We start from the raw sequence: 19,775 nt of genomic DNA, 5'->3' as shown, positions 1-19,775 counted from the left end.
ATGCGTGCATATATGCGCGCATATATGTGGCGCATATATGTACATATATAATATAACATATAGGAAAACGCCCAATTTTATATATGTCACATATATCAATTACCTATATCAAAACATATATTAAAACATATATGTTTATATAGGTTCTTTCCATGTGGGGCTGTGGAGCTTCGGTTCGCCAAGGATAGCCGGCTTCGGCCGGTGAGTAGAGCCGTTCGAGACAGGGCTGGGGCGCGGCCGGATGATGGTCGCCCCTCTCCTACCTCGCACCGCATGTTTGTGGAGAACCTGGTGCTAAATGACGACCTGATTCTGGGTCAGGGTTTCGTACGTAGCAGAGCAGCTCCCTCGCTGCGATCTACTGAAAGTCAGCCCTCGATCCAAGCTTTTGTCCAAAGCTTCTTGGATTACCTGGGGCGCGAGAACGGGGGGGCGGGACTTTAGCGCATTAATTACGATTAATTAATTACACAAAAAATAACACATTAAACATTTTTTACGCATTTTTACACTTATTTTTTGCACCGCGGAACGTTTCTCACTGGATGAGTTTCCGAGGACCGATTATACTGGAGCACTTCAGACAACAACAAACCACAGTGAACATGAACGAAGAAGCTGACGAGACCGTGTCGGTTGGCCCCGTGAATGGGAAATCTTATTATAATAAACACACGGATGGAAGCGTCGATACGAGCATGGTTGTGTGCAAGCTGTGCAACAAGGAATTCACATCGAGCCTCAAGTATCACCTCAACGCAAAACAATTAGCAGCTAGCGTGGACGTACAAGGACCCACACCCAACCCACACTGCACCAGATGACTGGTTTAAGGACCAGGGTAACTAAGTCCACGTCTGAAAAAATAACCAATGTTCTGAATGTACTTGAAAGTATTGGTCTACTTAAAAAAACATAGTTTAAAGAACATGCTATTTCTACACTTGTCTGCTGGAATTGGTTGAACAAAAATAAAAATCCATGTGAAAAAATTACTTACTGTTCTCAGGTCAAATATTTATGCAATTAAAATGCGATTAATTTTGATTAATTAATTACAAAGCCTCTAATTAATTAGATTAATATTTTTAATCGAGTCCCGGCCCTAATAATATATATATATTATATTATATATATATTACCTTACATATATTTTTTTATAATAATTCTTTACCTATTATTTAAAAAAAATCTTTTCTTTTTTGACCCAACATATTTTGACTTTTTTCACAATATTTTTTTTCCCATGACATGACTGGAATAATCTTAGATGGAGCAACCTACACGTCCCTGTCACTAATGCCAAATTCCCCAAATTTCTGTACTTTAAACCTTATCTCAGGTGGTTCCGGTGCGGTGAGTCTGTTGCGTCACTTCCTGTCGACAGCGTGTTTGATGTCATTGAACTCTCTCAGAGCTCTTGCGATACCAAGTTGATTCTGTCGTGATATTGTCAGTACAAGCGGCGAATTATCTACGTGAGACGTTGTTAAACGCCTCGCCGTCCAGCACTTTATCGTTTAAACGAATAGTTGCTTAGACGTTGTTTAGCGTTAGCGCTACCTCTTTTAGCATTAGCTTAGCAGCTAACATTGTGATGTCTTCCCTCCCTACCTCCCCTGCTCTCTTGCTCGGTGTGTCACATGTTTAGCTATTCCTCTGCCTCCCTTACGGATAATGGTACATGTAAGACGTGTAGTATATTTGATCGCTTGGAGGCGAGGCTTAGTGAGTTAGAAGCACGGCTCCGCACCATGGAGGTAGCCGCTGTTAACCAGCCATCTCCTATAGTCGGTGCGGACCACATAGACGTATCGTTTGCTCCTGCTAACCGTCCCCCGGCAACCCCCGAGCGGCCGGGAGGCTGGGTGACTGTCCGGAGTAAGCGTAAGTCTTAAGTCGAAGCACACGGTTAACCACCAACCACTTCACGTTTCAAACCGATTCTCCCCACTCAGCGACACACCCGCTGGTGATAGGTAGCTCCATTCTGAGGAACGTGAAGTTAGCGGAACCAGGGGCCATTGAGTCTTATCTTAAACTGCTGGCTAAGGATAAACGTAAATACATTAAGATTGTAATACATGTCGGCGGTAATGACTCCCGGTTACGCCACTCGGAAGTCACAAAAGTTAACGTGGAATCGGTGTGTACATACGCTAAAACAATGTCGGACACCGTAGTTTTCTCTGGCCCCCTCCCAAACTTGATCAGTGACGACATGTATAGCCGCATGTCGTCATTCCGCCGCTGGTTGTCGAGGTGGTGCCCAGTAAATAATGTGGGCTTCGTTGATCACTGGAAGACGTTTTGGGGAGTGCCTGGTCTGATTAGGAGGGACGGCATCCATCCAACTTTGGATGGAGCTCAACTCATTTCTAAGAACCTGACCCAGTTTCTTAATGGACTTAATCCATGACCCAGAGTTCAGACCAGGAAGCAGAGTCGCAGTCTTACACACTTCTCTGCGCTTCATTCCGAGCAGTCACTCAGCGTCATTAACTCTATAGAAACTGTTTCTGCCCCACGGACACCGTTATTTAAGTTAAAGGTAAACAACCGAGGAGTTATATTTAATAACTTAATCAAAGTTAAATGTAACAATACAACTGTGCAACAAACTAGGAGAATTAAAGGGGGACTTTTGAATATTAGATCTCTGTGCTCTAAAGCTGTTTTAGTAAATGAACTAATATCTGACAACCATGTTGATATTTTCTGTCTTACTGAAACATGGCTATCGGATGGGGAGTACTTTAGCTTAAACGAAGCGACTCCTCCAAGTCATGTTAATACTCATATCCCCCGAGGCACAGGCCGAGGGGGTGGAGTGGCAGCTATTTATGACTCCTGCCTTTTAATAAACCTTAAACCTAAACTAGATTATAACTCATTTGAAAGTCTGACTTTCAGTCTTTCACAACCAACCTGGAAAATAATCCAGCCGATTCTCTTTGTAATAGTGTCCAGGGCCCCAGGTCCTTATTCTGAATTTTTATGTGATTTTCACAGTTCTTAACGAGTTTGGTCCTTAAAACGGACATGGTAATTATAGTGGGTGACTTTAACATTCATGTGGATGTCGATAACGACAGCCTTGGTACTTCATTTCTTTCTTTGCTGGAATCAATTGGTTTCTGTCAGACTGTAAATAAACCAACTCATTGTTTTAACCACACGGCCATCTCGGGAGAGGGATCCCTCCTCTGACGTTCTCCCTAAGGTTTCTTCCCTTTTTTCCCCATTGAAGGTTTTTTTTCATATTTTGGGGAGTTTTTCCTGTGCCAATGTGAGGGTTTCGGGACAGAGGATGTTGCATGCGTACAGACTGTAAAGCCCTCTGAGGCAAATTTGTAATTTGCGATTTTGGGGTATACAAAATAAAATGAATTGAATTGAATCTGAGTTCAACCCTCAAGGGACATGGTGGCTCTTCCTAAATCCTTTTTTAGTTTTGGGTAACTGACATTTATAAAAAATCATAATGGGATATTGCCCCAGAGACGGATTGGTGCATCTTGGAGGATCAACCATGCTATTCATCTTTCCTGCATTGGTAAGGGCACAAGTGAGTTGAATTTTAATGTAACAGAATTGGAGGGTGGATGCACTAAAAAGGGTAAACAAATCTACACCCTGTGCCAGACTGTCAGTTTAAGGTTGTCCACAGGATGCCCTGAAGTAGACAAACATGGAACTGTAATAAGTTTCATGTCAGTGTGACCACTGAATGAGACACATCTGCTCATCTTTACTTACTCATCCGGCCTTCTCTCCCGTCAAAACCCGGATTCAGACTCCGATGGAAATCCTCGCCAACATTATGTCAACGTCCGTTTTAAAGTAGTGTAATGAGCTGAGTTAAAGTTATTAGTTAATCAGTTATGCAGATGTTGCATGTGTTCACGTTATGCTCTGTTACCAGCTGTAGTTACGCGAGACAACCCGAGTTTTGGGGGGCCGTGTATGCGGAAGTGTTCGTTAGGCGTGGTGACGGCCAACAGTGACCGAAGTTGAGTTGTTTTATATAAATAAATGCAGCGGAGTTGCAAGCCAGTCATCGCCTCCTTATTTACGCTGCAGCATTGGGGTGAGCGTTACAGTACTATAACACAGTCACAGTCGATCCACCATTACCCTTCCCTTCGTAGTCTAGGTCTGTGAGGCAGCGCACCATCACCCAGGGTTCCCCGTCCCCACTATAATAAAAGGACTCGAAATGACTCGAAACTAAAATGGTACGACTTGTGACTCGACTTGAGACTTGTTGGCTTTGACTTGTGACTCGACTTGGGACTTGCTTCGTCTTTGACTCGACGGCAATGACTTGAGACTTGCCTAACAGTGACTTGTTCCCACCTCTGCTATGTAGCATGGCTAATAAGTGCTAAAAGGCTAAAGCAAAGCAATTAACATCAAATTCAATTCAGTAGCAAAAGATTCTTCATCATTCTTGACAATGCCATCATAACTCAAGTGAACGCGCCTTGTCTTTTTGCATAACCCCTAGGGTTCACTTCTCCGAAACAACCGTGGGGACAATGCCCCCACTACTACCTCCGCGGCAGTGTGCTCAAGACTTGGCACGAGCGGGATTTGAACCCACTGGCGGTGCGCACAGAGGCTTCTGGGCTCTAGCTTGCACCCCTACACTACCAGTCCTGGTCACATTTTACCAACTTTGATTCTCCTATTTAACCTTGAGCATGTGAACTAAACCTCAAAACTCTTTTAAATGCTATTTCCACATCTGGGCTTGAACCCACAACCTTCAAGTGCAGTGCAGGGGCTTATGTCAGCAGCTCTTCCACTGTGCTACTTCACCACACACTAAACAACCCTTTGTTTGTTGTATTTAACCTTGAGATTGCTACTCAAACCTGAAGTAAAGCCAAAAGCTCAAACCCAAGACTGGGCTCGAACCCACAACCTTCAAATGCAGCTGCGGCTTGTGGCAGCAGCTCTTCCACTGTGCTACTTCACCACACACTAACCAGCTCTTTGTTTGTTGTATTTAACCTTGAGATTGCTACTCAAACCTGAAGTAAAGCCAAAGGCTCAAACCCAAAACCTTCAAACGCAGTGCAGGCTTGTGGCAGCAGCTCTTCCACTGTGCTACTTCACCACACACTAACCAACCCTGTTTGTTGTATTTAACCTTGAGACTGCTACTCAAACCTCAAAACTCTTTCAAAGCAGAAGTGATGTCTGCATGAAGGGGCATGAACCCACAACCTCAGACACCAGGTTGGAGCCTGCAGCCCTTCAGTTGTTCCCTTGAGCTATTCAAGCACATGCCTCATTGTGTCCGTTTCTCATATTAGACCTTGGGATTGTTTACTAAACCTCAAAACTCTTTCAAAGTTTACAGTTTGAAGCCCTGACTGCAACCAAACCCTCCTTCTGAGAGAGCAGGTTTGAACTGAGGATCCTCCACACTTCAGCCTTCCTGCTATCTCCCTGCACTGTTCCACCACACACCTGTTGATGCTTTTGAATCCAACCTCAATTCTCATAGATTCTCAGGCTGGAATCCACAACCGTTCCATACCGTTATAATAGAATTGCAGGTCAAGTAAAGTCATATAATGGCATTTCTAATAAAGCCCTAGTTGATTTCACTACTTTTATGCTGTGATCCTTATTTCACTTTTTTCGACATGTGTGCTGAGGCCCGCGTGTGAATTGAGAGGATCCATACCGACTCCCCTATGGAGCTAAACCAGTCTGAGGGTCCTCCTCAGCTGAGTGGAGAATAAATCCCGGAAGAAATAAACACGTTTGCCACACGGCACCTTGAGGAGAGAGAATCAAATCCCAAATGTGGATCAGGAAGGTCAGCTTTGATTCCACTAGAGACACCAGAACTCACCATGATTCACAGTGTCACTGTTTGTTTAATTTATCCATCAGGCCGGAGACTGATGACCGCCAAAATACTTTATTTTTTAATACTTGCCAGAAAAAAATGATTGAAACAAATTCCTGGCATTTCCCTTTCTGTAAATTTCAGCTGTTTTGGTTGTTTATGAATTATCTGGCTAAACTTCATAACTAACACCACTCATGACACCGAGAACACAAGAGTCACGGGTGAAAATAAAAACACTTTATTAATCAATAAAAACAATTCTTGATTGCCGGCAAAGTATCTGAAAACAAGAAGGAACTACATCCAAACTGAAAGCAGAGAGTGACACCGTCGTGAAGACATTTGACAAACTACAGAAATCATGACGAACACAAACACGAAAATATTTACATAACAAGACAGACAAAAATAAAAGTGCACTAAGTAGTAGCAGGACTTCGGTGTCGCACTGAAGTCAATGTTAAACCGGAGTTTCATGCCTGAATATCACGTTTAATGAGGACATCTCTCCTTGGAAAAAACAACTTTTTTGGACATCATGTTCTGTTCCGGTAAATATTCTAAACCATCGCAGCTGCAACAACCTTTTTGAATTTTTTTTTTACTGTTTCTAATAAGAGGCCGATGTTACACTTACTGACAAAACTTCATTCAGATAGACGAGTAATAGCACTTCTACTCTGAGAACGACTTCCTCCAGTTCTCAAAACATTTAAAGTGAGGGATAATGAGATTGTGAAATAAAGGCATTTCAAAATTAAAGTGGCCACAACACTCATTTCACGCATTCAAATAACTTTTTTTTTTTTTTTTTAAATCTCATGTAACAACTTGGCTCACTTTGCAAAAAAAAAAAAAACACACACAGAAGGACTCATAATAATATTCCAGCCAACACCTCAGCTTTCAGTTGGGGAACGTTGGCAAATGAGTTCATTCAAAAAGAGACTTCGCTCCACCACAGAGACAACGAGCCCGTTTGAAATTAGTGCTTTTAAGAAACAAGGCGCCGAGAGGAAGGAACCAAACAAAAGCCCAAACGGTGCAGAACTGTGATCGGTGACGGCGTCCCCCTCCTTCATGGTTACAGGCTCAGCGTGACGTTTTTTAACGAAAACAAACACAAAGAGTGGAGACTTTTTACATAAAGCTGACGGGACCTTTGCCCCTTCTTATACTACAGATTATGAACAGTTAAATCAGAGCCTTCCTTAACGCAGCTCCCGTATTTAAACCTGCAGCGAAGGAATAGCGGCGGAGACGGCAAAATGCATAAAGCCAAGCCTTTTCAAAGACAAATTACAGGGCTGTGTATAATTTATAAGGAAGTTGATACATTTTGCAATGCAGTGTGACTCCTCCCTAAAACATCCGTCTTCTCCTCTTGCAGGACTTCACCTCCAGGCCTTTTTTTTTTTTTTTTTTTTGTAATAGCAGCGGCCGACCCTCTTTTCTGAAAAACATCCATCCGGTCCACACGTCAACAACCCCCCCCCCCCCCCCCGCCCTGCCCCGCCCCCCCCAACCCGGCGCCCTTTTTTATCTAGGCTCAGACGCCGCCGAAGAAAGGGGCGACTCCACAACTGTAGATTGCGGCCGCGTGAAGTGGGGGGTCGCGAGGCGGATGGCGTGCGCCGTACCACCTTTGGTCAGTAAAGGTGTTGGTGACTTCCTGTCTGCCTTTTGGTAAACTGAACTCTCGCACACGCTCCTCGTCCTAAACGCTTCCAACTCAAAAGCCACGGTGACGAAAAGAAAGTCTCCTCCTGGGTGGGACGTGTTCAACCGCCCTCGTCGGCGCAGTTCTTTTGTCGCCCCCCCCCCCCCCCCCCCCTCGCGTCAACCCCACGAATGTCCTCCGTCCTCAGCGGTTTCCGTGCAAAAAAAAGGAGCGAGAGCGGCTGATTCATTTGTCTCAAATAGCTCATTTTATGTCCTCCCACGTTCCACGTCCTCGCTTATTGTTCCCCCCCCCCCCCCGTCTAAATAATGAAAGATCAGTACTCAAAGCAGGAGCTACTTCTGCTTCAACGATGTTTCCAAGGGGGGGGGGGGGGGGGGGAAAGAAATGTCGGAACAGAATGAAAGGGGAGAAACTTCTGATTCCCCAGAATCTTCTTAACGAAAAAAAGGACATCTCTCTCTCTCTTTTGCATCTGCAGAAATCGTTCTTATTGATTTAGCAAAGTGAATAGAATAAACAGCAGCTTGCCCCCTCCCGCCGCCCCCCCCCCCCCACCCCTTCACTTCTTTTTGTCCTTTTGTTTTTTCTCGGGCTTGCGCTGCTGCTCGCCGGTGGTCACGCCGCGGGGCATGATGAGCACGCTGCCGTCGGCGCTGTACTGCAGCGAGTACTCGCTGGGGGGGTAAGGACGGCCCTCCTCGTCCCGCAGCTGGGTGAACACCTCCTGGTACAAACTCTGCATCTTCTGCTTCATCTGGCGGATGGAGCGGATGAACTCCATCTTCTCCTTCAGCAGGCGGGCCTTGTCGCGCCGCAGGTCGTGGACGCCCTGCTCCAGGTTGATGATGGTGTCCAGCTTGCGCTTGCGGCAGTTCTGGGCCGCCATCTTGTTCTTGCCGCGGCGGCGGATGTCGCGGATGAGCGCCATCTGGCCCTCGCTCAGGTGGTGCTTGGCCAGCAGCTCGTTGAACTCCTCCACGGGCAGGTTGATGATCTTCTCGTTGGAGAAGGGGATTTTCATGGAGCGGGCGCGGCGCTCGTCGCGGCTCGCGTGCTTGTCGAGCAGATCCTGCGCCGGCTGGAACTTGGAGTGTTTGTCGCGAACGCTCTTCTTCCCGTCGGCGAGGGGGAGCTCCGGGTGCTCGGCGAACGGCGAGGAGAGCGGCAGGTTGTAGGTGTGATTGTGGCCGACGCCGCCGAGCTGCGGCAGGCCGTGGAACTGGGAGGGGTCCTGGTAGCTCATGCGGCACAGCTTGCTGAACCCGGGCTGGAAACCCCCCACGGCGCCTTCCTCGGCCTCCGCCGCGGCCACCTCGGAGTCGGTGCTGTAGCCCACGGCCCCCTCCTCGGAGAAGGTGGCAGACGTGGAGGACGAAGACGCGGCAGAGGAGCAGGAGGTCTCGGAGCTGCTCGGGGAGGCCGGGCTGTGGCTGGAGTCCAGGGACAGACCGGAGTCAGAGTCCAGCTCGTCCTCCAGCTGGGACGCCTGGGCCTGGCTGAAGCCCTCCTCCATGGCGAGGTCCAGCAGGCTGATCTCATCCAGCATGGACTCCTCCAGCAGGTTGCTGAACGGGTCGGGCAGGATGGGCGTGGACGTGATGTTGGTGCTGGAGCTGTTGATGTGCGGTGGGACAAAGATCCCCGTCAGGTTGGTGGCTCCGAACGTGGAGTTGATGTTGCTGGAGTTGCTGGAGGAAGGTCTGAGCATGGCGGCCCGCGGGGCGATGCTCGTAAGGTCCAACTGGGGGTTGAAAACCTCGGGGAAGTCCTGGCTGCAGCTGGGGAGGGAGGCCTGGTGGAGGCTGACGTCCTGGTTCACGGGCGTTGGCCCGGTCGAGAGTCCAAAGTTTCCCGAGCCGCTGGACTCCGTCGTGCCGCTCGATCCGCTGTCACTGCTGGAGTTGCTGTGTGGTGAAGAGCTGTTCACCTCCATCGCCTTTCAACACAAAGATTTGGTTAAATATATAAAGCAGATTTTTGAAGTCAGCTTTCCCAAAGTAACGAGAATGTTTCCCTGAATGAAAGGTGCAAAACTGGCTGCTTAAGAAAGGACGTACTTGCAGCTCCATGATGGCCATGATGTCTTGCCACTGCTGCTCCAGGTCTAACTGAGGCTCCGCAGGGGGCAGCTGTGGCGCCAGAGGAAGGCCATGAGACGTGGAAGGAACTTCCTCACTGGAAACGGTTTCCGTGGTCACAACCGGGGCTGCAAACTGTTTGAAAACATTATAAAGTAGTTGTTTGACACACAGGTAAAAAGATCAAACATGCAATGCGTGTGTGATGTGTCGGTTTCTACCTCAGATTCTTCTCCAAAGGGGAAAGTTGCCTCTAAAAGCCTCAGGCATTCTTGTAGAGAAAGGGAAGTCTGCGAGCCCAGACCTGGGAGCTGAAGGACAACAACAAAACAGATGCTCTTGTGACCAATTGGCCCAACGTGGACGTCGGCGGCGCTGAATGGAGCTAGAAGGTGTTAGCGGGCCAGCTAACCCGCTTTAAACCTTTTCCGCCCGCTTGTTCCGGCGAGACGCAACTATAGATTTCAAACTGAAGAACTTCTAACTGTTGAGAACCATTACATCTCCACACCGAGACTAGTCACCTGGTATTATTACTTGATGTGTGATGTGACCCAACCGCCTACATGTCAACTGTCCCCCAATCGCTACGTATCTCTGCAGATCAGACGCCTTGTGAGTGAGTGATGGTGGAGAAGGATCATTTATTTTCGGGTCTATACATCCCACCTAATGCACACTTTGTAGTTCAGCTACTATGGTCAGAATCAGACAACTCTGACCAATTTCTGTATTCATAAAAACAACAAGATACCAGCAGTGGATAGCATCTGTGTAGATGAGGTTCTGAGTGACGACTGAACCAATGGAAAAACTCTCTTGGGTGTTAAGCCCAGAAGTAAATGTGATTTACTTCATAATAGCATCAGCTTGGTTTGATCTTGATGCTCTACTCGGACGGCTAAATGTACCACTCCCCCACTAGATGAAACACAAAGCTATCAAAATCCATTTAGTCTACAAACCTGCTCCGGGATGCTCTCTCCGGTCTCCCCGTCCACGGGCTGAGCCTCTTGCAAGTTGACTCCGTTTCTCCAGCTCTCCTGGTCCTCGTTGGCGTCTTTTTTCTGGTGTGGGTCGCTGGGCTTCTCCTCCTCGCTCTCCTTCTGACGGTTGCTGTAGTTGAACACTTCTCTTCCGGCGCCGAGGTCGATGTCCTGCTTCCATAGGATGTCTATCAAGTCAATATCCTGCAAGAAAATACATAGCAACCATTGAAAAATGGCCCTGTGTAGAGAAAAGTTACTTTAATAACCAGGTATGTTGTAGGCATTCAATCTATTGAACCAATACTGTTGGTACAGATGAACGTGGGCCATTTTTGATCTTTCACCCATATATGATAATAAATGTTTGTTTATCTCTTATACAAGGGGTTTGACTCATTCTTTTATAAGAGTGGGTAATTTTGGCAGATCAGGCAACAGAAACGAAGTCAGATGATGCAACCATGACGAAAGTCATTAACGCGGCGGTCATCATGTGATCAGTGTTTTACTCTCCAAAAATGTCTTTGTGTGACCTCATTTTTTGACACATTATGTGTGAGTTTTTTCAAAGAGAAGCCAATAATAAATTAAATATAAAAACACAATAAATGACACACAAAAATATTATTAAATGTAAATATTTTAGTAAATATCAAAAACAGAGCTGTTTGACAGAGAGTTAAATTATTTTTTTGAGGATTTAAAAATTGGTAAAAAGCCTTTCTGATTACATATTTGACGTCTGCTAACATCTGAAGCATCTCGTTCTCAATGAAAGATTGCTCTACCACTAAATTTGGCCATAAACACATTATTTAAAATATTGTTTGCCAGTTAGTGTGTGGGTGTTGACGACAAACACCCGTCAAATACACGGGTTCCCACCGTTGCTGCCCATACTGAAGGAAGAACCAAGCGGCAGTACCTCTTTGCTGAGGTCGTCGTTGGCGTCCCTGCTGCCCTGCTCCTGGTTTCCCTCCGGGGCCACGGCCCCCAGGCTGTTGTCCGTGGATTCAGGTGCTCCACTTCCTCCCCTCATGGCCGGGGTACCGTCAGGGTTGTTGACGTCCTCTAGGCCGCCCCCATTGTCCAGGGTGATGCTGGGGCTGGACTGGCTACCAGTGGACACCACAGTCTCTGCGTCGCGGTGCACCAGCCAGGTGTTGAGCTCTGTACTGGGCACGGAGAGGCGATCCAGTTGGCGCACCTGATTCAGCAGTCGCCGAGTGGTAAAGAATTGGTCCAGGTCCACACTCTTTGGATGGATGCCATAGCCGTCCAGGGTGTTGCGCAGGTTGTGAAACTGTGTCTGGGTGTAGGCTGAGCTCGGGCCCAGGATGATCTCTCTCAGTGGGGGCAGCTGGTTGCTTAGGTAGGTGTCAACATCCACCCGCACCCCAATGAGACTCAGAAGGATGGTGAACTGAATCAGGCCCTCTGTGAAGTATTTTTTCAGGTAAAGCATTTCTTTACAAAGGAACAAAAGGGGAAATTAAAAAAGGAAAAAACAAAAACGGGGCCAACTAGCGTGAATCGATACTTCTGTTCTCGTACGAGAAGAGGGATACATGAGCATAAAAAAAAGTGGTTACAGAAGGGGAAAGGGACTTCAACAGGATGCGGTTTGTTTAAAAGGCATGTAGAATCCTAGATGGGTTTCCTCTGGGAGTCCAGTTTGTGCCCAAAGCTTTGTTCTTCATTAGGTTCTCATCTTCCCATTCCTGACAAAAGTGATAAATTACATTTTATTCCTCCACTTTAAACCACATCAGTTCAACGTTAAAATCACAGTGCTTTCAAACCTAAGAGTTACCTACCTACATTTGCATTAAATCCATGTTGATGATATACACACACACACACACACAAACAAAAAAGATCAGGACTTGCTAGCAGACTGCATCCACTCCATCCTCCCAAAGTTTAAAGAAGTGATGGCGCAATGCCTTGAGTAAAAAAAAATCAGCAGACCAGAGGAGCTTTCGGCATCACCCTACCCTTGACAGGACAACTACTTCTAGTGGGTGCTGCTGAAGGTGAATGGGAGAGTCGAGGAAGGCTAGCACCAGCCACAACGCTAGGTAGCGGACAGGGACCCTCCCTCCTCACGCACAGCTGCGCCTATGCCTTATGACGTTAGCCGTTAGATGGCTTGTGTTTTGAGAACCGGCTACGCTATTACACATCAATAACCACCTTGTTATACAACGACATAGGGTGATGTCACGTTAGCTTGTCAGCTCGCGTCTCTTGTTTACCCTCGAAAGTGACAGGTACCTCCGCTGGTATTTTGGCTAGCATGGAGCAATCTCCCTAGCAACAAGTGGGGAATAAGGTGATCGACAGATTGCGAAGCCATTCGCAAGCCTTCAACTCGGTGATGACACATGACTCCAGAAAACCCCGACCAATAGAAACGGCGAGTGGGTGGAGCTTATCTGAAAGCTGTGTTACAATTGGAACCCAAAGCCTACTCGGGGCTAACCTTCTAAGCTAGTTCACCTGCTACTCCCTTAAGCATTCAACTACTTTTAAAAGTAACTTATGTATTATAAAGGACAAGCGCCCGTATACGGCCACTCAGCCATTAGTAGTATATTTATCTACGCGTATGCTAACGTTATCTCGAGCCACGAATGACTGCAATCCACCTATCGGCTCACGCAATATCACAGTAGTTAATTGATTTAATACTCACGCATGATTTGGCAGGTTCGTCTTCATTCATGCCCAAAGTGGACCACTACCACCTAAGAACATTAATCGAGTGCCGGTTCATTTAAAGTTCCTCGTCGTTGCCCGGTGTAGCGTTCTCCAGCCTTTCCTCATTGAATGGCCCACCATGACTTGCAAAATGGCTAGCTGGCCCGGCTAGCATAGCATTGAGCACCACTTGACACCAAAACACGCTTCCACACTACGCATGCGTAGAACATTCTAGTAGAACGCTGTCATCGCCCTGAAAATCCCCCCGCTGATAATAAAACACACTGACGAAATCACGTCTTAAAAATACATTTATTAGCTGTTTATTTCATTACATTAATAAATGAACAATTTTACAATTGTTTTTATGATTCTGTTATGGAATGGGTGGAAGAAGTATTCAGATATTTCAGTTTACTAATACTCAGTTACAAGCAAAAGTCAAGTCAACATGTTAATTTATGAAAAAATCGTTTTAAGTTGTGTGAAGTTGTTGCCAACTAATTTCATTTAGTTGATTTTACCAGTGCAAGTATTAACAACAAGTATTTTAAAGTAAACTACAACATTTACAATACAAAATGTGTGAATATGATTCGCCTGTAATTTAAGCAGGATAACTACTCCTTACTATGTCTTTATATTAACTTTTTTAAATATACATGACATGTTGAATAAACATGTGTTGTAGGTAGGATTCATACTTATTAGTAAAAAATCAGTTGATTTAAATTTACTAAAAGTATCTATTCACTAAAAACAGGTTTAACAAAGTAAAGAGTGCAAACATTTATCAGAACTGGACAAATTTAAACAAAATTTAGCATTTTTTTTCATCCAATGTTAAGTAAATGTAAAGAAAACGCAAGACTTGAAGATAAATACCACTTTTATTTTGACATCTGGGATTTTTCATTATATATTAACCCCCATTAGGTTGACCGGCCTCTTGTGGTATCGCTTTGAAATGTCAGCTTCAATCTGAAAAAACAAACAATCAGAATTACTGAAAGTATATAGATACATGCCAATTACAAAGATGCATATTGATACCAGCCCTCTGTGCAATATGTTTTTATTGAAAATAATTCTCAGTGTATATATGTATACTGTAACAGAATAACACAAATCTCTCTCCTTCACTTTCTAGGAAGATGGAGAACTGCCAGCCTTTAACATGAACAAAGTGACATGGAAATCCAATACCATTTTCTGGAGTTCCCTGGTGCGTCCCGCCAGCAGGTCGACGCGAGGCTCCAGTCTGGACTGCTCCTCCAGGGCTTCCTGTCTTTTCTCGACCATGGTGGCACCTTTCAGCACCAGAATGTCTGCCTGCTTCAGCTTCTGCCTCAGCAACTCTGACACGCGTTCAACATACCTGCACAACGCAAGTCCAACAATGCCGATTTAACGCTGACCAAAAGCCACAGAGACGAGGGTGAGGCGTAGCAAACGTTACCCCGGCGACGCCTGGATGGTGAACAGGTGCTGCATCCGGAGGGAGGTGAGGCGACCCAGGAGGTCCAGCACCTGGGCCAGCATCTCCCGGACATGCTGCCGCGTTTGGCCTTGGAGGATGGAGGGGGCCATCTGGAACTGGCTCATGGCCACCACGTCTCCGTCCTCTCCCATCTCAGTCACGCGGTGCGTTAAGAACGTCTCCAGCTGAACAAACACAAGAAGCTTCGGGTAAATCCGACTGATGATCTGTACCGAATACTATACAGAAGCAGTACCCCCCCCACAATCCCTGCAAGTTAAAAACAAATACTGGGACTCTTCAACTCGTGTTTGTCATAAATATAAATAGTTGGTTTTGAAGTTGAACATGTAAATATGTTAAAGGCCTCCTCAAGCTTGCACACAAACTGAATAAAAGTGGGCAGAGTCTTCGGTTTCGGTTTCAAAGCCTCAAACGCAACGTTTTGGACATTATTATTCATTTAGAGCCTGTTTAAATCCCAACATCCGCTCCCTTTGTTGTATTTGGTCAACTCCTGAGTGATGAATCGCTCTAAATGTCATGTCATCATCTAAAAGCCTGTTTCTGTACTACGATCATAAAAAAAAGATCAAGAAGTAATCTGACACTAGATGACCAGTTTACCTCCATTAGTTCGTCAATGAACTGGCTGCGTGACTGAGGGTTCTCCAGTACAGATAAAGCATCCTCGCCTCTTGCCACACCCTCGGGACCTGCAAGAAGACCCACTTTAGTAAACAGAAAAATGGCAAAAGCTGAGCTTGTGACAAGTTGTGCAGTAAAAACAGAGAAAACACGAGTTACAGTCTGAGCCTGCATCCACAATTTCAATTTCTATGGGAGCTGCTTCACTGTCGCCCCAGTCGATGGCACCAGAGTCCTGCTGAGGGGGGCACAGACAGTCGTATATTACAACTTGAGTTCCACAACAATTACAATAACAACAATTAAAGTAGGTATCAATAAATATATTCTCTACAAGAGATCTAACCATGGATTCATATATTATTTTAGTGGATACTTAATTCATCTAAATATAGTAAATAGAGTATTAAAACTAACTCCAGATACGTTCAGGTGTCTCACCTCAAAGCTCGGCTCCAGACTGATGCCCCAGTTTATTCCATCCTCCACTGTGATGGCAGCATTAACACCGGGAGCAGCTGCACTGGTGCCAAAGTTGCCCCAATCAATCTAAACCAGGATACAAAATACAAAGCAGCACATAAGAGAGGGACTCAAGCTAGATTTTTGATACCATATTTGAAAAGAATAATAAAACAAGATGAATTGAAGAAGAATTTATAATTTAAGAAAAAGACAACGTTATTATTAAACGGCCTGTGACACTATGATACCTTTTATATGAAAAGAGTAAAACCAACCGAATCCTCTGCGAGTGTTTCGGGAGGCGCTTCCTCCTCCACCGGCCTCTCAACCACGGTGGGCGCTTTCCCCGTTCTCCACTCGTAGAACGTGGGGTTTCCTCTCTTCTGGGCAAACGTCAGCATCGGCAGGACCGGCTCGGACCTACAAATGACCACGTGGGACAAAAAGCCAAAATGCTCTTAGACGTGCTGTTGGGGACTAATGCGTTTTTTTACCAGGGCTTTTTCCTTCATTATTTATTGTAATACACAGGACTGTATTTTTGATGCTCACCAGTCGCATACAAAGTGTGTGAAAGCCGTGTAAAGTTGTATTTGCTCCTCTAACTTCTCTGCGTCTTTCCCGACCTCCTCCAGAACCGCCGGCAGGTCTTTGACCAGAGCCTGCAGCTCGCGGGGCACATTTTCTCCCTGTCACAGTTGGGGAGAAACATGAAAGAAAAAACAACCATCAAGCGAAGGCGGGAAGAAGGTCGAAGGTCGCTGCGCGGTTCAGTGTCTCGGGCGACCTTGTGTTTACCGTGATGCCGTACTGTTTGCAGGCTGCGTAGTAGCGTTCCCTCAGGTCTGCGGCGGAGCTCTGGCACTCCACCTCCCGCCTGCTCAGCTCCTGCTGCAGCTGCTGGGCTTTGGCCAGCTGCTTCCTCAGCGCCGGGCCCTCGTAGCTCACGTTGCGACTCAGCAAGCTGGCCACCTCCGCTGGAACACACAGACGGACACGTGCAATGACTTGTTTTTTCTATTTGTGCTCACCTCTTCACGTCCTGTGATAAAGATACTGAAATAACCAGAGGAGCAACAATGTCAGCAGGTAATAGATCAGCTTGTTAGCCAATGGAACGCAGACGGATTGAAAGGTGTGTACAGATGTTGTCGTGCTATGACTAATACAAAGCAATATTACACTCACCCAAATAGATATTATCCGTCTCATAAAGGGAAATAATCTCTTGCCAGTCCTGTGACAACAATCACAGAAATCAAATATAATCAATAATCAAATATATTTTTTAGGATCGTTTTAGTAGTTAGAGCAAAGGAATGAGATACAAAGAAACTCTGTGAAATCTGCCGACGTTAACGGTTTGTTTGAAATCCGCTCACCTTCATCCTCTGAGATGAATATCTGCCGAAGATGTTCTTGGAGGAAGCCTCGGTCCCCTTCAGTATCTCCACTATCCTCAAGCAGTGGAAGTAGTGAATGTCTTTCAATAAAAAACAAAACAAAGAAGCGTTTGTCCAAAGCATACGGAGCAGAAAGTCACAGGAGTTCTGCTACATTACATAACAATGCAAAGGGTTAAAACAGCTGAGGGCTAAAGCTGCAAAATGTTTCTCATTTAGAATGCAGCAAATGCCATCTTGAAAAGTAAAAACGTTTCCCACCAGCCACAGTTGTATCACAAGTATCCTCAAAGAATATTTAGCATTGAAGGATAACGGTCATAATTGACTTTTTTTATGTAGTACATTCTGACATATTTTCTAATAAGAAACGGCTGCTTATTTACAATAGACCAGAGGCCCAACGTGGTGATGAATACAATACACATGTGAAGTATAAAATGGACCTACAGGAGCCGGAAAGCAGGTGCTTGATCTCCTCGTTCTCTGGCATGTCCTGGATGGCAGCGTTGATCTTCTCCCTGATATCTTTCACTGCAGTCTGCCATTTGAGATTACAGTGACGCCGATCCAGCAGCCAGTCTGTGGACACAGTGATTAAAGTCATATCTATCTGAGTGATTAACATCATTTTATTTCATCTGTGGCTGGTAGGGGGTGGGGGCGGAATACCTTTACGCTACAGCAGAGCTGCAAAGTACAAGTATATTTTCTGTAACTTTTTTTTTTCTTCAATATTTTTCCTTTTTTACATCTCAGGTACATGTTGTACTTTTCCCTCTACATTTCAGAAGTACATGTTGTACTTTTCCCTCTACATTTCAGAAGTACATGTTGTACTTTTCACTCTACATTTGCCTGACAGCTTTAGTTTCATCTGTTCAAATGATAGTTTTTCACCCTCCTCCTTTCCAAGAAAAACAACGTATTACCCGATGTGATGATGATGATGAATGTTTGTGATCAAATGGAGGATGGGGTGTTTTCTCTTTATGTTGATAAAATCCTCCTACTTGCCTTGCAAAAGAAATATTCACAACGGTGTTGGATCTTTTAAGAAAATCGCTTTCTCACAAAACAGCGATGCAGCAGCCATGCTGATCTCACAGAATATGATGGAATAGTACTGAAATACTTTACAGTACAATCACTACTTTTGAGTCAGGAATATCCTGGTGATAATACTAACTGTTGTATGTTTAGTGTTAATACTATATTCTGAATACGTTTTCCACGACAGCATACAAGTAACAAGTGGAATGAACCCTGTTGATAGTCTTACCTAAGAGCTTGCCGGTCTGTATGTCGATTGGAAGACTTTGGATATTCTGGTGAAGTGAAAACAGTCAACACATAAGTCATTAAAAAAAATGTAAACGCGTACACATTAATGGCAGGGGGGGAACTATTGCACTTGTGTAACGTAAAGGGGCTTCACTGAAAAAGGACACACAGTTTTTACTTTATGATGCTTTGAGAAATGTTTATTTTTCTGTTAGCTGGACTTTGACTAACTGTTAGCTAACGTTAGCTGGCAGTTTCTTTAAAACCCGTTTTAGAGAGACGTCATTTTATCTCACCTCCATGTTTCTTCACTTTTTCAAAACGAAAGCTTTTCTGGGTGGTTACGGCTTCATTGTTTTATTATTTAGCAGATTTTTATGCAGGATTATTGTCACCATCCGGACTGACACGTTAGGAGAAGGAGAGCGAATAGAAATCGGGGACGTTAGATCTGCCACAGCTCTGACCAATCGTGTGGCACCATGCTGATGCTTGCCTCTGATTGGTTGTTTTACATCCTTATTTGTTGCTGAGGTACAGCACATAGAGATAAATATATGGTAGCTACAGCTCGTCGATAGAGGGCGCTGTCGTCCTTTAACTGAGGTTATTTTTAAGGCAAAGCACTATTTATTCATGTGGAGGAAGAAATACCATAGCCGTCACTAAAGTAAAAATACGAATACAACAAATGTATCCTGTAAAAGTCCTACATTGAAATCATAATCTGACCAGCATTGTCGGCAGAAATAGAAAGTAGTGATATTGAAAAATACTAATAATATAGTTTAAACAATAAAAGTACAATTTCTGCATTCAATATTTCCTTTAAAAGTAGTATAATCAAAATTCATTATGCAGAATGGCGCATTTTATCATTATTTTGCATGGATGGATGAAATTATTTATGTATTAAATGCACTTTAATGATGCAGTTTACAAAGCGTAAAACAATTTAATTTTGATATGTACATCATTGCTCAAACTGAAAAAAATACATCTTTGTTGATTTTTGTTTTGTATTCTCGAAAGAGAATCAAGTGTCACAAATTAGTGAGATTAGTGAGAAGTACAACTTGTCCCTCAGAGACCTAGTTGAATGAACGTATCATAACATAGAAATACCCAAATAAAAAACTTGAGAATTGTACCTGTATTTAACTATT

At 44.8% G+C, this 19,775-nt stretch overlaps 2 protein-coding genes across 5 annotated transcripts; both read right to left on the bottom strand.

Moving 5' to 3' along the window:
- Positions 1 to 8,115: 8,115 nt before the first annotated feature.
- Positions 8,116 to 13,541, bottom strand: nfe2l1b (nfe2 like bZIP transcription factor 1b). Of its 3 annotated transcripts, none has more exons than XM_037463996.2 (6): positions 13,322 to 13,541; positions 11,549 to 12,344; positions 10,600 to 10,824; positions 9,856 to 9,945; positions 9,614 to 9,769; positions 8,116 to 9,492 (listed from the first exon to the last, which is right to left on the bottom strand). In XM_037463996.2, the coding sequence occupies exons 2-6, from the start codon at positions 12,086 to 12,088 to the stop codon at positions 8,116 to 8,118; spliced, it is 2,388 nt and encodes a 795-aa protein (XP_037319893.2). In that variant the 5' UTR covers positions 12,089 to 12,344; positions 13,322 to 13,541. The 3 variants fall into 3 exon arrangements, with proteins under 3 accessions (XP_037319893.2, XP_037319894.2, XP_037319896.2); XM_037463997.2 differs by lacking the exon at positions 13,322 to 13,541 and adding an exon at positions 12,441 to 13,252; XM_037463999.2 differs by lacking the exon at positions 13,322 to 13,541 and adding an exon at positions 12,445 to 13,252.
- Positions 13,542 to 13,622: 81 nt separating this feature from the next.
- Positions 13,623 to 19,066, bottom strand: cdk5rap3 (CDK5 regulatory subunit associated protein 3). 2 transcript variants are annotated; one of them, XM_037464480.2, is made up of 14 exons: positions 18,906 to 19,066; positions 18,608 to 18,653; positions 17,776 to 17,907; positions 17,305 to 17,405; positions 17,111 to 17,159; positions 16,721 to 16,899; positions 16,475 to 16,611; positions 16,198 to 16,342; positions 15,899 to 16,006; positions 15,617 to 15,695; positions 15,437 to 15,525; positions 14,789 to 14,994; positions 14,536 to 14,707; positions 13,623 to 14,310 (listed from the first exon to the last, which is right to left on the bottom strand). In XM_037464480.2, the coding sequence occupies exons 1-14, from the start codon at positions 18,909 to 18,911 to the stop codon at positions 14,245 to 14,247; spliced, it is 1,515 nt and encodes a 504-aa protein (XP_037320377.1). In that variant the 5' UTR covers positions 18,912 to 19,066; the 3' UTR covers positions 13,623 to 14,244. The 2 variants fall into 2 exon arrangements, with proteins under 2 accessions (XP_037320377.1, XP_037320378.1); XM_037464481.2 differs by having other exon boundaries at positions 15,617 to 15,692.
- Between the last annotated feature and the right edge of the window lie 709 nt (positions 19,067 to 19,775).

The sequence above is a fragment of the Pungitius pungitius genome, chromosome 21 (assembly GCF_949316345.1).
Source record: "Pungitius pungitius chromosome 21, fPunPun2.1, whole genome shotgun sequence".
Lineage (NCBI taxonomy): Eukaryota > Metazoa > Chordata > Actinopteri > Perciformes > Gasterosteidae > Pungitius > Pungitius pungitius.
Note: the sequence above shows the minus strand (reverse complement) of the source record. Positions and strands in the feature narration are given on the sequence as shown.

Excerpts from the sequence above, each read along its gene's own strand:
- nfe2l1b (XM_037463996.2), bottom strand. The coding sequence starts at position 12,088 with ATGCTTTACCTGAAAAAATACTTCACAGAGGGCCTGATTCAGTTCACC. Across the intron at positions 9,946-10,599 it reads GAGAGAGCATCCCGGAGCAG|CTCCCAGGTCTGGGCTCGCA; the intron begins GTTTGTAGACTA and ends GTTGTCCTTCAG. Across the intron at positions 9,493-9,613 it reads TGGCCATCATGGAGCTGCAA|GCGATGGAGGTGAACAGCTC; the intron begins GTACGTCCTTTC and ends TTGTGTTGAAAG.
- cdk5rap3 (XM_037464480.2), bottom strand. Across the intron at positions 17,908-18,607 it reads ACAGACCGGCAAGCTCTTAG|ACTGGCTGCTGGATCGGCGT; the intron begins GTAAGACTATCA and ends CTGTGTCCACAG. Across the intron at positions 14,311-14,535 it reads CCAGGGAACTCCAGAAAATG|ATTGAAGCTGACATTTCAAA; the intron begins GTATTGGATTTC and ends TTGTTTTTTCAG.